This window comes from Engraulis encrasicolus, chromosome 24 (assembly GCF_034702125.1).
Source record: "Engraulis encrasicolus isolate BLACKSEA-1 chromosome 24, IST_EnEncr_1.0, whole genome shotgun sequence".
In the NCBI taxonomy this organism is placed as follows: domain Eukaryota; kingdom Metazoa; phylum Chordata; class Actinopteri; order Clupeiformes; family Engraulidae; genus Engraulis; species Engraulis encrasicolus.
Window position 1 is genome coordinate 11,821,257 of NC_085880.1, and position 13,819 is coordinate 11,835,075.

General features: G+C 45.3%; 1 protein-coding gene across 2 annotated transcripts in view; it reads right to left on the reverse strand.

The window, feature by feature from the left end:
• Window positions 1–2,058, reverse strand: part of slc16a9a (solute carrier family 16 member 9a) — a 15,120-nt gene extending 13,062 nt beyond the window's left edge. Inside the window, exons 1-2 of one of the 2 annotated variants that reach the window (XM_063192167.1) lie at window positions 1,815–2,058; window positions 704–951 (exon numbers count right to left, since the gene is read on the reverse strand). In XM_063192167.1, coding sequence (XP_063048237.1) covers window positions 704–908 — 205 coding nt within the window. In that variant the 5' untranslated portion in view covers window positions 909–951; window positions 1,815–2,058. Of the gene's footprint in view, window positions 1–703; window positions 952–1,156; window positions 1,791–1,814 lie in introns of those variants that run through there. The other variant, XM_063192168.1, reaches the window with a different exon arrangement.
• Between the last annotated feature and the right edge of the window lie 11,761 nt (window positions 2,059–13,819).

The following is a 13,819-nucleotide window of genomic DNA, read 5'->3' on the forward strand; positions in this document are numbered from 1 at the left end:
TGTTACTATAGCCTATATGAATGGAGTATGTGGGTCAACTATAATAAACATCTGAAATAATCTCACAGGCCAAATAAAATGACCCATGAGGGCTCAGCGCCCAGGAGAACCAACCATTTTTGACCATTGAGGGGGCACCACACGACACACGCTTGACAAATATCGTTCATAACAGAATATTGTTCTTAAACGGAGGATGTCACATATGGTTACCGGAGATATGAGAGGAATTCTTCATGATGAACGAGGATTTTATTTTATTTTATCTATGGTACTGACTGTCAGCCTGGAGCAGATCAGATCCGTGCCTATCACCTGCTGCTGTACAAAAACAAGCTTTGATGCAAGGATGTCCTAGACGCGTCACACATCAATTTAATTATCACCTTCAATAAAATGTAATAATCTGTGGTGCTACTCTGAGACGAACAATTAAATATATGGCATCTCAACAGAATTGAACCTAAACAAATTCAATACTTTGGATCAACTTATTAGCTTGGCAATGTCATCCATACATTTCCACTCAATTCACATTTTTTTGTCTGAGGGTAGTTAAGACCAGGCCTCTGACGTATACCCATAATGTACACTGCACACACACACACACACACACACACACACACACACACACACACACACACACACACACACACACACACACACACACACACACACACTCAAGTTTGTTTTTTGTACTCACTTGTGAGCAGTGCGATTCCGGATACCATGGATCCGACCCAGGCGGTCATTCCTTTGCCCTCCTGGAAGGTGGCCAGCCATTCCGGGTACAGCACCCCGACGGCCGTGGGCGACCCCCAGGACAGGAACTGGGCCATGAAGGCACTGACCACAACCACCCACCCCCAGCCTCCATCCAGGGCCTTCTCTGCAGTTACACCACCCATGTTGTTCTTTCTCTCAAATTGGGGATGTTCTCAACAAGATGAGCTGCAGAGAGAGAGAGAGAGAGAGAGAGAGAGAGAGAGAGAGAGAGAGAGAGAGAGAGAGGATAGAAAATGGAGAGAGAGGGGATTTGACAAAGGCATTACAACGTGCATGCAAAACACAGAAATACACCAAACACAAACAACTGAACCAAAAACAATAAGTTAGACAGGTGTCACAATTAAAATAGGCATCCTGAGACACTTACATTAAAAAAAACAGAGAAGGTAAAGATGGTAAAGTGACGGATGCTGAAGATGTGTTGTTGTCCGTCCTGGCTGACTTCAGCGTGCCTGGCGGAGCAGGCAGGTATGTTGCCTTCAGGCTCCTTGGAGCTTTCTCGCGCTATCCATCGCGCGCTGCCTAGTTTTGAATGCTCCTGCTAAGACCACACCTCAAAGGAGGAGGAGAGCTCAAGCCGTCGTCTCGTATCGTGGGACAAAACTACCTTCCTTCATCGCCCTTTTACTCACCAGTATTTCACTAACCATGTTCTCTCACGGACTATTTGTTTTGGTTTTGGGGAGTAGGGAGCTCCTTCAAGAAACCGCCGATGTCTCAGCTCAAAGAGTTATGAATAATTTGTGTGCATGCAGAGAGCCGCTCGCTCGTGCTACAGTTGCCTCAGCATCCTTTGGATCACGCGCTTGCTGGCTGCAGAACTTTTGAAGCAGCCTGGTACATGCTGAGCGCCTGTCAGACCTTAGCGTCAATTTCGAATCAGAAGTCTGCACGACTGCACCTTAAAGGTGCGCTTTCAAAAATAGAAAAAGGGACAAAAACAGTGCCACAACCAAACACGAGGCAATTTACTTTTTACATGCTAGAGGCAATTAAAAACAACGCTGCATAATTGTTCCTCTTACCTCAAAATGATCGCAAGGCACCCGCAGGGATAATTGTGCACATGGAAGCCTCGGTGCTGCCATTAAGGATGCCCTGACGTCCGAATGAAAACTGGAGTAAAATAAGCCACATATCTACTCATCACTTGGAGTCCCTGGTTGTCCCTGCTATTATTAGGATTGGGGTGCTGTCTGCGGGATGCTTTGAACCCTTGCATCCGCTTGGCACCGAGTCGCCGGTAGAAACAAAACCGGTTCAAAGCTGTTTTCGCTGGTCGGGGTGGTGCGGTGCGCAGTCCACCGGGGGAAACGGCGGTCCTGCGGACACGCGCAGCTCCACCGCGCGTAGTCAACAGCGGAAACTATGCGCACAGAGACGTAACGGGGAATTTCTTTGGCACCTTGTGAAGCAACGGTGGAGGGCTGGGGGCAAGGGGGCGCGCATTCTTTGCGGGAACACATTTGCAACAATAATCATATTCAGAGGAGCAGATTTCTTATTGGATCAGCAACTTATTCACAAGCATGGAAATTATTATTGTCTATTTCATTAGTTCATTACTGTTGTCCATGGCCGTTTCACACAGTGAAAACCATCGAGAGCTTCAAGCATAGCACAATGAAGGGAAAAAACAGCAACAGGGTCATGGATACAAAGTTTTATGATAAGGGCATGCCGGATTGTTAATGCTGAGACTATTCCAGTTTGAGCCGGTTTGTGGATAATAACAACCAGGAAAAAAAGACATTGGGCCTGCGCCGCCACTGGGTGCTGGGAATGGGCAACGGGAGTGTCAGAACACGCAGTCACATGAACTCCCCCCTCTCGGTGGATTATGTTACCTCTGACTGCAGTCATGACGCACAGTAATGAGACGTACAAAAACATACACTAAGGGGAAATCACACAGCTCTAATACTCCACATTCTCAAAGAAATATGTACATGGGCCTACATTTCATGAGACCAATTAATGACTGATCATGACCTTATTCGTATTGGCTTATTCTACCTGAGCCAATTAACATGGGCTACACTTGTTGTTGTTGTTTTTTTTTTTTTTTTAGTATTTTTTAATTAAATAAGGCAAGCACCTTTCATAATCAGTATGATGAAGAATCACATAACACACTTAACATTAAAATTGGCAAAAAATATATCCCTCAGCTTTTTAAAAAACTGGACTGTAAAATATGTCTAGACCTAGGCCTAGGCCTATATCATGTTTTTGAACCAAAGTTCAAAGTTCCTTGGTATATGTAGGGCATCTACAAACGTAGACCATCTTGGTAAATAACATCAGTGACTTGTAACAGTGACTAGTCACAATATTGTGTGGTATGCATACTGGCAGCAGAATATACTGCATAGGTGCAGCAGGTGTTTCTTTTCTGATGAAGATGGCACTAGTCTATCTGATATCCCCATATATAGCCTATGAATCTTTCCTCCTCAATTTGTTCATCTGGTCAATGAATTTCATAATGTATATACAGTATATTTTTACAGTATATATATATATATATATATTAAACCTTGCATGGCTACGTGTAAAGTGATATAATAGGCTACGCTGATTTGAATAATAATGTTTTAATGGCTTTTTTACAGGCTAGCTTTGGTTAAAGCAAAATGACAGTTTGCTTGACCTTTTGACCTGCACAAACAGGACCTTCATGGCTGGCAACCTGCACTGGACTGGGATGGCAAAGGATGTTTTGGGTCAGCGGATGGGATGAGGGGGATGTTTGGGTAGCAATCCTCCGTTTACTTTGTTTTGTCTTCCACTGTGTCCTGTTTGCTATTTCAGGCTTGAAGTCAGGCAGCACAGGAGGAGGACACACTCTCATGTGTATGTAGTACTGTGTGATGTCATTGCAGAATCAGAGCGATGGTGTGTGTACAGCCCTGTGATCCTCAAATGGGGTTATGCAAAACATTCATATATAATATAAACAAACAAACCAAAATACAAACGAATACATAAACTCAGCATTGGCCACTAGCATTGGCCACTAGCTGATACATTTGGAAACATGATTTTGAATATTGCCAAGCATTTTGTCGTTGTTGTTGTTGAAAGGCGAGCTTGCCCTAAACAAGTGGGGTGACCGTTCGTTCTGATAGCCTTCTGAGCAGTGCTCTACCTGAAGGATGAGGATTTGTTCTGAGGTAAGTGGTTAAACATTCAAACGAGGAAATGTCAAAATAAGTGACGGTAGGGACACATACACGCAAATTTGCGAACTTTGACATTCATTCCTACGAGAGAGGCGAAGGCAAGCGATGGCAAGTGAAAGCAAGTGAACAGGAGCGAAATTATTAAAGAAAGTTTAATGTTATGCAAATGAGGAGCGAATTCGCCTGCCGCGGCCCAATCAAATCAACAACATTTAACTGTTCCATTCCATTTGATTCGCCGCAACGACCTAATGACGGTTGGATTTCGCCTCTCTTCGCTTCGCTTGCTTCGCCTCCTATGTGTCCCTACCGTGATGATGAGAAGACTGCAGTAGCAGGACTAAAACTTAAAATTATGAGGTGCGGGGTGTGTTAGTTTGATTTTTTAGTAGTGTAAAATGTATGCTGTGCCATGCATTAAGAGAGTAGGGCTGTTGCAGGGAAATGAGAGGATGCGAACAGAAAAGGAATGGGAGCGAGAGATGGGAGATGAATGGAAGATCAGAGAAAAAAGACGTCAAGAAAAGAATAAAAAGAGATGAAGGAGAGAACAAGTGGGATCTATGAAAACAGTCCCGAAAGAGAGGTAGGCAAGTTAAGCTACAGTAGACTTCATAAGAGGCCCAGCTGAATAGACAGGAGAGCAAAAAAACGCTGAATTGGCTGAAGCGAACAAGTGAAAGCCGCACACACACACAAAAAGAAAGAAACGGGGGTCTAACTCCAGTCTACTTTGATGTCTTCGGCAGGCCTGGTCCTTGACGTCGTGGTCCTTTGTGCGGGGGTCACAGAGGCTAATACCAGGGGTCGAGGCGGAGAGTGCAGATGGGAGGTAGAGAGCCCAGCCGCTCTGAAGCAGGAGAGCTGAGGTTTGAGCTCATACTGGTCTCAGCCGGCTAGACAGCCCCTTGGTCCCCAGGCTACAGGGGGACACGCTATTCCCACAGTCACCCAGAACACGCCTGCCACCACGGGTTTGCACCCCCCCTCATAATCCTCTCAGTAGACGAGGTGTGTGTGTGCTTGTGTGTGTGTATGTGTGTGTGAGTGTGTGCGTGTGTGTGTGTGCGTGCATGCGCTCGTGTGTGTGCGTGTGTGTGTGTGTGTGTGTGTGCATGTGTGTGTATGTGTATGTGTGTGAGCTTGTGTATGTGTCTGTGTGTGTCCGCGTGTGTGTATGTGTGTGGGTCTGAGTCTGGGTCTGAGTCTGTGTGTGCAAATTGGTGTCTGTGCTTGTGTCTATGTGTGTGCGAATGTGACTTGGTGTGAGTGGGGGTTTCTGGGTATGTGCATGTGTCGTGTTAATCGTACTGGTGGATGCGTGCGTTGGCTAGTACTTGATGACTTCAGTTGGGCTCACACACGGGTACGGTACGGTACGGGTACACATCAGGATATTGGGTTGCTAAGGCCTGTCAGTAGCATCTGAGGTTACAGATAGTTACATAAAGAGCCAACCTGCTGATCGATCAGCGTGGAGCTAGCATGCGGCTGCATGGCATGCTATGCAATGGCAGGCGATGGGTATATATTTACCAGTGACCTTTCCAGCAGATTACCTCACCTAGGGTTAACATGTATGTTCAATGCACGCACCATGAAAAAAAGGTTCAAGACTTTTTTTTGAATAGTGATTTTTAAAAATATTTGATTTTATTCAAATTAGCCTAAAACCAAAGGTGAATACCTTTATTTCCTTTGAGATGAATGAAAGTTACTGTTCTCTAAAAAAAAAGCATTTTTAATGTATTCAAGAAGTTAGTAGAACTGTTATTTCCCTGCCGATGTATAATATGGATATGCGGATTCTTAGGATTCGTTGAGGTCATCCAGGTCAAAAGAATTTAGGTGTTGGCAAATGGACTTCCTTTTTGGAGCTTGACGTCCCGTCTGGTCAGACTTTCTTCAGGTCTAATGCTGATGTGGGAATAATAAGGTATTTATTTCTGTAGCGTGCACTTGTTAGGATAACCCCTTTCCATGGGTCTAAGATCACACATCAAGGTGTCGAGACAGGTTAAAGCCTGCACATCCAAACATCTCACCTGAAAGAAGGAGAAAATTGGCACAGACAAGAGAAGGGTCCATTGACCTGAAATGAAGCATCATGGGAAGAAATAGTGGGAGCGAAAAAGCAGACTTTTTCATCTTTTTTTTGTCACATATCAATCATTGAGTCATGAAAGTCACTAAGGTGGTCACACATGTGGACATTGCACATCAATGAATGATGTGACCCCCAAGTTTATTAGTTTGTTACAGCCAGCCAATATGGCAATCATAAAGCTGCAATGTGTTCATGAAGAATGCCTGCCAGGCCGTAATAATATTGCCTAATTAGTTAAGACTCAAGACAATTCAACAATCATGGACAATTTCAAAATCACAATCAGCATCATATTAGTTCTACCATAGAAGACTCGATAGGCAAAATAAAATTAAAGATATTTATTGATATACAAGGAGGTAATTGTCTTTGGCGCAGGTGCAGAATTAAAATTGTAAAGGGGGCTCATATCCTGCCGATGATGAGGCAGGGGGCGAAGCCTATCTCCATCACAGGACAGGGACCAACTGGTGACGGTGGCTCATGGGGATAAGGCAGAAGGTGGCTGAAGCGGAGCAGGGAACCAGGACATCTGGAGAAGGAGGTCGAAGGAGAAGGAGGCCGAAGGAGATGGAGGTTGAAGGGGATGGAGGCGGGGTGTCGGCGTCGGCGTCGGCTTACTCTGTGTAGCAAAGAGCGGAAACAAACAGAGAGTTTTAAAACAAATGCGTATGCATTCTATTGGCTGAACGCTGGGGATGAGCGAGTGATGTGGCGGGATTCCCCAACCGGGAGCTGTGATTGGATAATTAAGGGCAGTGATGAGAGTGAGGTACCGTCTCGTCTTCCTAGCAGAACTTAACGCCACAGGCTTACATTACCATTTTACTGTAATCCTTGATGAAGATGACAAATTAAATGATGATTAATGAAGTATTTTACAGTCGGCTATCTATTCAAGAGAAAACAATATGGAGAAACAAAACATCATTCCCTAATACAATAAAGAACATTCAATAAAAATATAGGCTACTGTTAACACTGAAATGTGAATACAAATACCATTGATGAAAGAGGCAGAGATGGTAAACAAAGAGGCAGAGATGGTAAACAAATCAGAGGAGATCCTCACCGTGTTTTGAAGTGTGTGTGTGTGTGTGTGTGTGTGTGTGTGTGTGTGTGTGTGTGTGTGTGTGTGTGTGTGTGTGTGTGTGTGTGTGTGTGTGTGTGTGTGTGTGTGTGTGTGTGTGTGTGTGTGTGTGAGAGAGTGTGTGTGTGTGTGTGTGCGTGTGCGAATGTGTGTGCGCGTGTGCGTGTGCGTGCGTGTACGTGTGCGTGTGCGTGCGTGTGTGTGTGTCTATCTGTGTGTGTGTGTGTGTGTGTGTATGTGTGTGTGTGTGTGTGTGTGTGTGTGGGTGTGTGTGTGTGTGTGTGTGTGTGTGTGTGTGTGTGTGTGTGTGTGTGTGACTGCATGCAGAGGGCTGCCTGGGAGTAACCGCAGCAGCCAGTAACAGCTGACTCAGCTTCCCTCAAGAATCCCACCAACACACTGCAGGGCCACTCAGGGCAGCATCTCTCTCTCTCTCTCTCTCTCTCTCTCTCTCTCTCTCTCTCTCTCTCTCTCTCTCTCTCTCTCTCTCTCTCTCTCTCTCTCTCTCTCTCTCTCTCTCTCTCTCTCTCTCTCTCTCTCTCTCTCTCTCTCTCTCCCTCCCCCTCTCTATCTCTCTACCAGACTCACTCATGATCCATTTTCCCTCTTCCTTTGTGTGAGAATGGGAGTGTGTGTGTGTGTGTGTGTGTGTGTGTGTGTGTGTGTGTGTGTGTGTGTGTGTGTGTGTGTGTGTGTGTGTGTGTGTGTGTGTGTGTGTGTGTGTGTGTGTGTGTGTGTGTGTGTGTGTGTGTGTGTGTGTGTGTGTGTGTGTGTGTGTGTGTGTGTGTGTGTGTGTGTGTGAGAGAGGTGATGAGTCACGACAGCTCAGTGGTGCTGCTAATAAACTCCTTCTCTCCTTCGCAGGAGAGTGCAGCCCTCTTTCCCAGCAGGCCCGGGAAGGCTGACCTTAACTCTCCCCCACACACCACAAACATACACACACACACACACACACACACACACACACACACACACACACACACACACACACACACACACACACACACACACACACACACACACACACACACACACACACACACACACACACACACACAGACACAAACAGACACTCGCACAGACACACAGATACACACAGATACACACAGACAAAGACATAGACACAGACACAGACACAAACACAGACACAGACACACACACACACACACACACACACAGACACAGACACACACACACACACACACACACACACACAGACACACACACACACACACACACACACACACACACACACACACACACACACACACATGCACACACATACAGACACACACACACACAGAAACACACACAGACACACAGAAACACAAACAGACACACAGACAAAGACATAGACACAGACACACAGACACAGACACACAGACACAGACACACACACACACACACACACACACACACACACACACACACACACACACACACACACACACACACACACACACACACACACACACACACACACACACACACACACACACACACACACACACACACACACCCCGCAGCACAATGGAGAGGGGAGTGAGTTTATCCTCATCCAAAAAAATCACCACAAGAGAGAAAGAGAGAGAAACTGACAGGCAGAGACAGAGACAGAGACAGAGAGGCCGAGGCAGACAAAGCCCAAAAGGTAAGAGAGAGAGAGAGAGAGAGAGAGAGAGAGAGAGAGAGAGAGAGAGAGAGAGAGAGAGAGAGAGAGAGAGGGAGGCTGTGGGAGGGTAGGGTGGTGACGACCAGCTGTTTGATAAGAGGGTCGTGGGGCTGGCTGGCTGGGTGTGTGATGTGAAGAGAGAGAGAGAAGAGTGTTGAGGCTGGGGCCCGCTAGGAAGGTGAGGCGGTTCAACGGCCACCCTCTCTCCTCCGATAGCCCTCTTTACCGCCCGTGAGCAGGGGTCAGAGTTCACGGAAACTTCGCAGCGGTTTTCATTTCAGCCGGCTGCTTGGATTGGTTCACATTGCACAGTGCAACAACAGCAACACTCTGCTGGACGGCACCATAACAGAGCTTGTGCTTGTGTGTGTGTGTAACCCCCCCCCCACACACACACACACACACACACACACTCTCTCTCTCACACACACATACAACTGTATACACTGCTCTACAAAGGCAAAGTGCAGTAACTACATACTGTATGTTGTGAAAATTGAGTTTAGACTGAAAATGGTCTTCATTACACCTCCTTTACACCTCTTGTGACAAAAACCTTACGGTCCAAATATAGAGTAGAGTAGAGTAGAGTAGAGTAGAGTAGAGTAGAGTAGAGTATCATTTATTGATCCCAGGGGGAAATTAAGGTGTCAAGTAGCATACACACATACATAAAGACATAAAGACATTGTCCACAAGACATGACACACATATTTACACATAAAATAATCATATAGCTCACTGTTGCATACTTATTGCCAAGGCATCTCTCTCTCTCTCTCTCTCACACACACACACCAAAAAAAAAATAAATAAATAAAAAATAAGTGTAAAGTGTCCACAGTGTTCACATGTGCCTTAGCTAAGTGGCACATAGTAGCCAAGACAAGGTGGCCATAAAGTGTCCAGGAGTGTCCATAGTCTCTCTCCTAGAACAATGTCCATTGTATTCCTTAGAAAAAGAGATGGATATATGGAAATATGGCCGTGTTAGAGATATTGCTATGTCAAATTTGCAGTGACTACAATATCCAACCTAATACAATGCTTTGAAGGCATTTTTCTCATTTTCAATGCTGGCGTAGTTACTGCACTTTGCCTTTGTAGGGCAGTACAGTGGGTGCCAATAGCAAAGAGGACGGAGGGGGAAAAATGTATTCTACGCTATTGGTTGATGACCTCCGCTCCCACCTTCCCCACAACATGAAGCCATACTCCTGGAAGCCCAGCAGGACAGAATAGCCATAGATGGCCTCTCCCAGGGTAGAGTTACTGTACCTTACCTTTGCAATGCCCTAAGACATATTTTTACACACACACACACACACACACACACACACACACACACACACACACACACACACACACACACACACACACACACACACACACACACACACACACACACACACATACACCCACACATACACCCATGCGCACACAGACACACACAAACAAACACAAACACACAGTCATAATAAACACACACACACACACATACACATACATACGCGCGTGCGCACACACACACAATAAACACACACATAATAAAGGTGCACACACACTCATACAGTACACACAAAGTTTATCAGTTTTTATGGAGAGCAGACACCCCCCCCCCCTCCTCCCCATCCCTCCCACACACACACACACACACACACACACACACACCAACACCACACACACACACACCACCACCACCACCACCATCTTCATCACCCACACACATACACATAAAGTACAAATGCAACTGGATAGAACCAGTCTGAGGCGGGTCTGACTTGGTGAGACTGGGCGGCAGTAGCTGCAGCATCAGCGTGGGTCGGCCTCAGAGGTAGGGCTTATAGGCTGGAGAGAGCTTTCTGAGGCCTGAAAGATTAACGTCACTTCGAGGGTCCTGAAATAAAAAACGGGGACCAACTAGAGTGGAAAATAATAAGTAGGCCTACTGTACCGTAGGAACAAAACAAAAAACTTTGAGATTTTTTAAAATTCTTGTGCTGACAATGAGGTGAGAAGGTTTACGGTATAGCTTTTGGAGCTTTTTGAGTTTTGAGAAGTGCTATCTTACTAAAGCCGTTCCGTTTCATTGGGTAAGATAGAAACTAATAATAAATTCTGCTTTGTCTTTGAAAGGTGTCTTACTTTGAAAGTCGATGCCAAACAAGGTGAAATGTAAAGGCAGGATAAATGGGCCGGTGCCAAAGTCTATCCTGGTCAGCTGGTCTGAGAACAGGCGTTCATGATTCATTATGAAGCTGTGTCAGTGCTAGATGGTTCAAGATAAGCTCACGCCGATGATTTCCCTTTTAACCCATTGATGCTGGATGTTGCGTGCATGCTGCACCACTGACCTATAGGCACCTGATGTGACATAGACGGAGCATTAAGGCTTGTGAGATTTGAGATTTTTAAAATAAAAATGTGGGTATTTCAGAGCTGAATGAACACATGCTAACGCAAGAGGAGGGCCTTGGCTTTTATATGCAACCCATTTCACGTTTTTATGTGCTTTGGAGGCTGAGATTTAATTGGTTTACTTAGAGGAGTTCAGAAAGTCAAAGAATGCGCGCACATCAGTGGCACAGGTGCTGGACCAAACGTAAGATAACTGAAAAGAAAACAAAGGTCCGCAACACTGTTAAATGCTCCCAAATATTTAATGGCCATTAAATGTTTCTGTTAAATGCTCCCAAATATTTAATGGCCATTAAATATTTGGGAGCATTTAACAGTGTTGCGGACCTTTGTTTTCTTTTCAGTTACTTAGAGGAGTGACATTTCTGGCTACCACGGCCCTCCCTCAGGATGAGGTGACATTGCATCAGGTCAATGCTTACATCAGGTCACACCAAGACACCAAGCCTGATCTCTCAGAATTCCGGGAATGGACACGGATCTTTGGGACACGAACTCTGTGTCAGTTTCATAGATTTTGCCAAAATTCCGTGCCCCTCATTTGGAAATGTTTTCCGTGATGGACTCACGGAAGTGCTTTCTATATTCCCACAGCACTATGTTAAGTCTATCTTTACAAAATAGATTCGAATTTCTAAAACTGAACAACAGTCAATGCAAAACTGTCAATGCTTCACTATCCTATCAAATACATGCCAAATAAATCCCCCATCAATAAGTAAAAACAAATCAGCTGAACTTCATGAAGAGTCCTCAAACCTTATCCTGTGTAGTACAGTAGCCTAGAAAAATATTCAAAGGACATCATGTGAGAACAATTAAGCTGTAAAGAAGGGCCATGCAAGAGCATAAAACACCAGTAAGTCTTGCTAAGGAAAACATGGACATATTTAACCAGAGCAAAGGGAGGATCTGCAGCGGGGAGAGGAAGAGTTGAACAGCTGAACGTGTTTTTGGAAAGCACTTCCCTACTCATAGAGTTTCAGTACTAATACAAACAGTCCTAACAAGGATTACAGTAGGCTTCAGGGGAAGGTGCCACTGACACCATTGGCCGGGGCCAGGACAAACTGACGTGGAAGCCCCCCCCCCCATGCAACACATAAGTCAATTCAGGGCCCCCTCTCTCCCCTGGGCCTGGGACAACTGACCAGTTTGCCAACCCCCCCCCCCCCCCCCCCCCTCCCCCCCCCCCCCCCGCCCCCCCTGCCATCAGCTTCCCTGATGGGTGGAGTAGGCCAGCGTGATGTCCTAAAGAAAGTGGTGCGTCAGGAGGTTGTTTCGCACAGTATGAGGGAAATTACCAGGAAGAAAAAACCTTAGAGGGCAGACTGAACATCATGTGGAAATTATGTAATTGTGGTGGGAGTGCTGGTCTGCCATCGGCGTCATATCATGTGGATCAAAACACAGTGGCATAACAATTGCAAACAGGGCCCCAAGGCCAAAACACTGATAGGGCCCCAACATACGGCCCGACGTGGCCACATTAGGGCCCCCAGCACCAATACAAGAGGGCCCTAAGCCCAGGGGCAAATGCCCCCTCTATAGCTCCAGCCCTGTCAAAATACACAATGGACATGGATAGTGTGGGTTACCGACCGTAGAGTAGCTTTTACTGGTGGAACACAAAGGGCAATGTTGCAAACTCACTCACAGCAGTTGTGTTGTATTGTATGGAACACCTGGACTAGGAAAGACAAAGGTAAAGATGTCAGTGGCAGCGTGTACTGTACAATATTCTGCCATAGGAAATGGATCTCTTGGAGCAATGGCAGTAATTTGTCATTTGCAAAATATAAAATCTATTAATAAAAAAAATAATATCCTGGGCCTGTATAAATAGTTTGTTTACTGTATCTTCAGCTGATTTTCATGATTTGGCTGTGCAAAAAGATTACATTAACATATTGCTTGCATCCACACTTTTAATACCATTCCTGTTGTACCCAATACATTGACACAAAGCACTGAAGCAGCTACTTTCTATTCCTGGCACTTCCCTAACGCTGCTGCTCAAACAGACTACAGAAATGAGACAGTGCTTGTGACTACCGTGTGAGTTTGTAGAATAAGGCATACACACATACACATTGCCCCACCCCCTCCCCCACTCCAATTTATGCCAAGAACTGGAACGTATACTCTATATATGGCACTGTTCAAAACACTTTCAGGGAACACTATGCTATATCTTAATATAATATAACATGTAATATTAATATAATATTATAATAACATATATATATTAGGTCTTTGTGTATGTCTTGTATCTATGTAAGCTGTCAAACTCCTTAATTTCCCTTGGGATTAAAAAAAGTACTCTACTCTAGTCTACTAATGACGCTCGCTGGCAGGTTTTCAGAAAAGGTAAGCTTACTCTGGAGCATTGGTCCACAAGCTGCAAGTGTGAGTGTTTGTTTGGCATCCCCATGTCCTTACTGCAATGATACCTGAGCTGGGACAGCCCCAGACCCGAGGTGTGTGTGTGTGTGTGTGTGTGTGTGTGTGTGTGTGTGTGTGTGTGTGTGTGTGTGTGTGTGTGTGTGTGTGTGTAT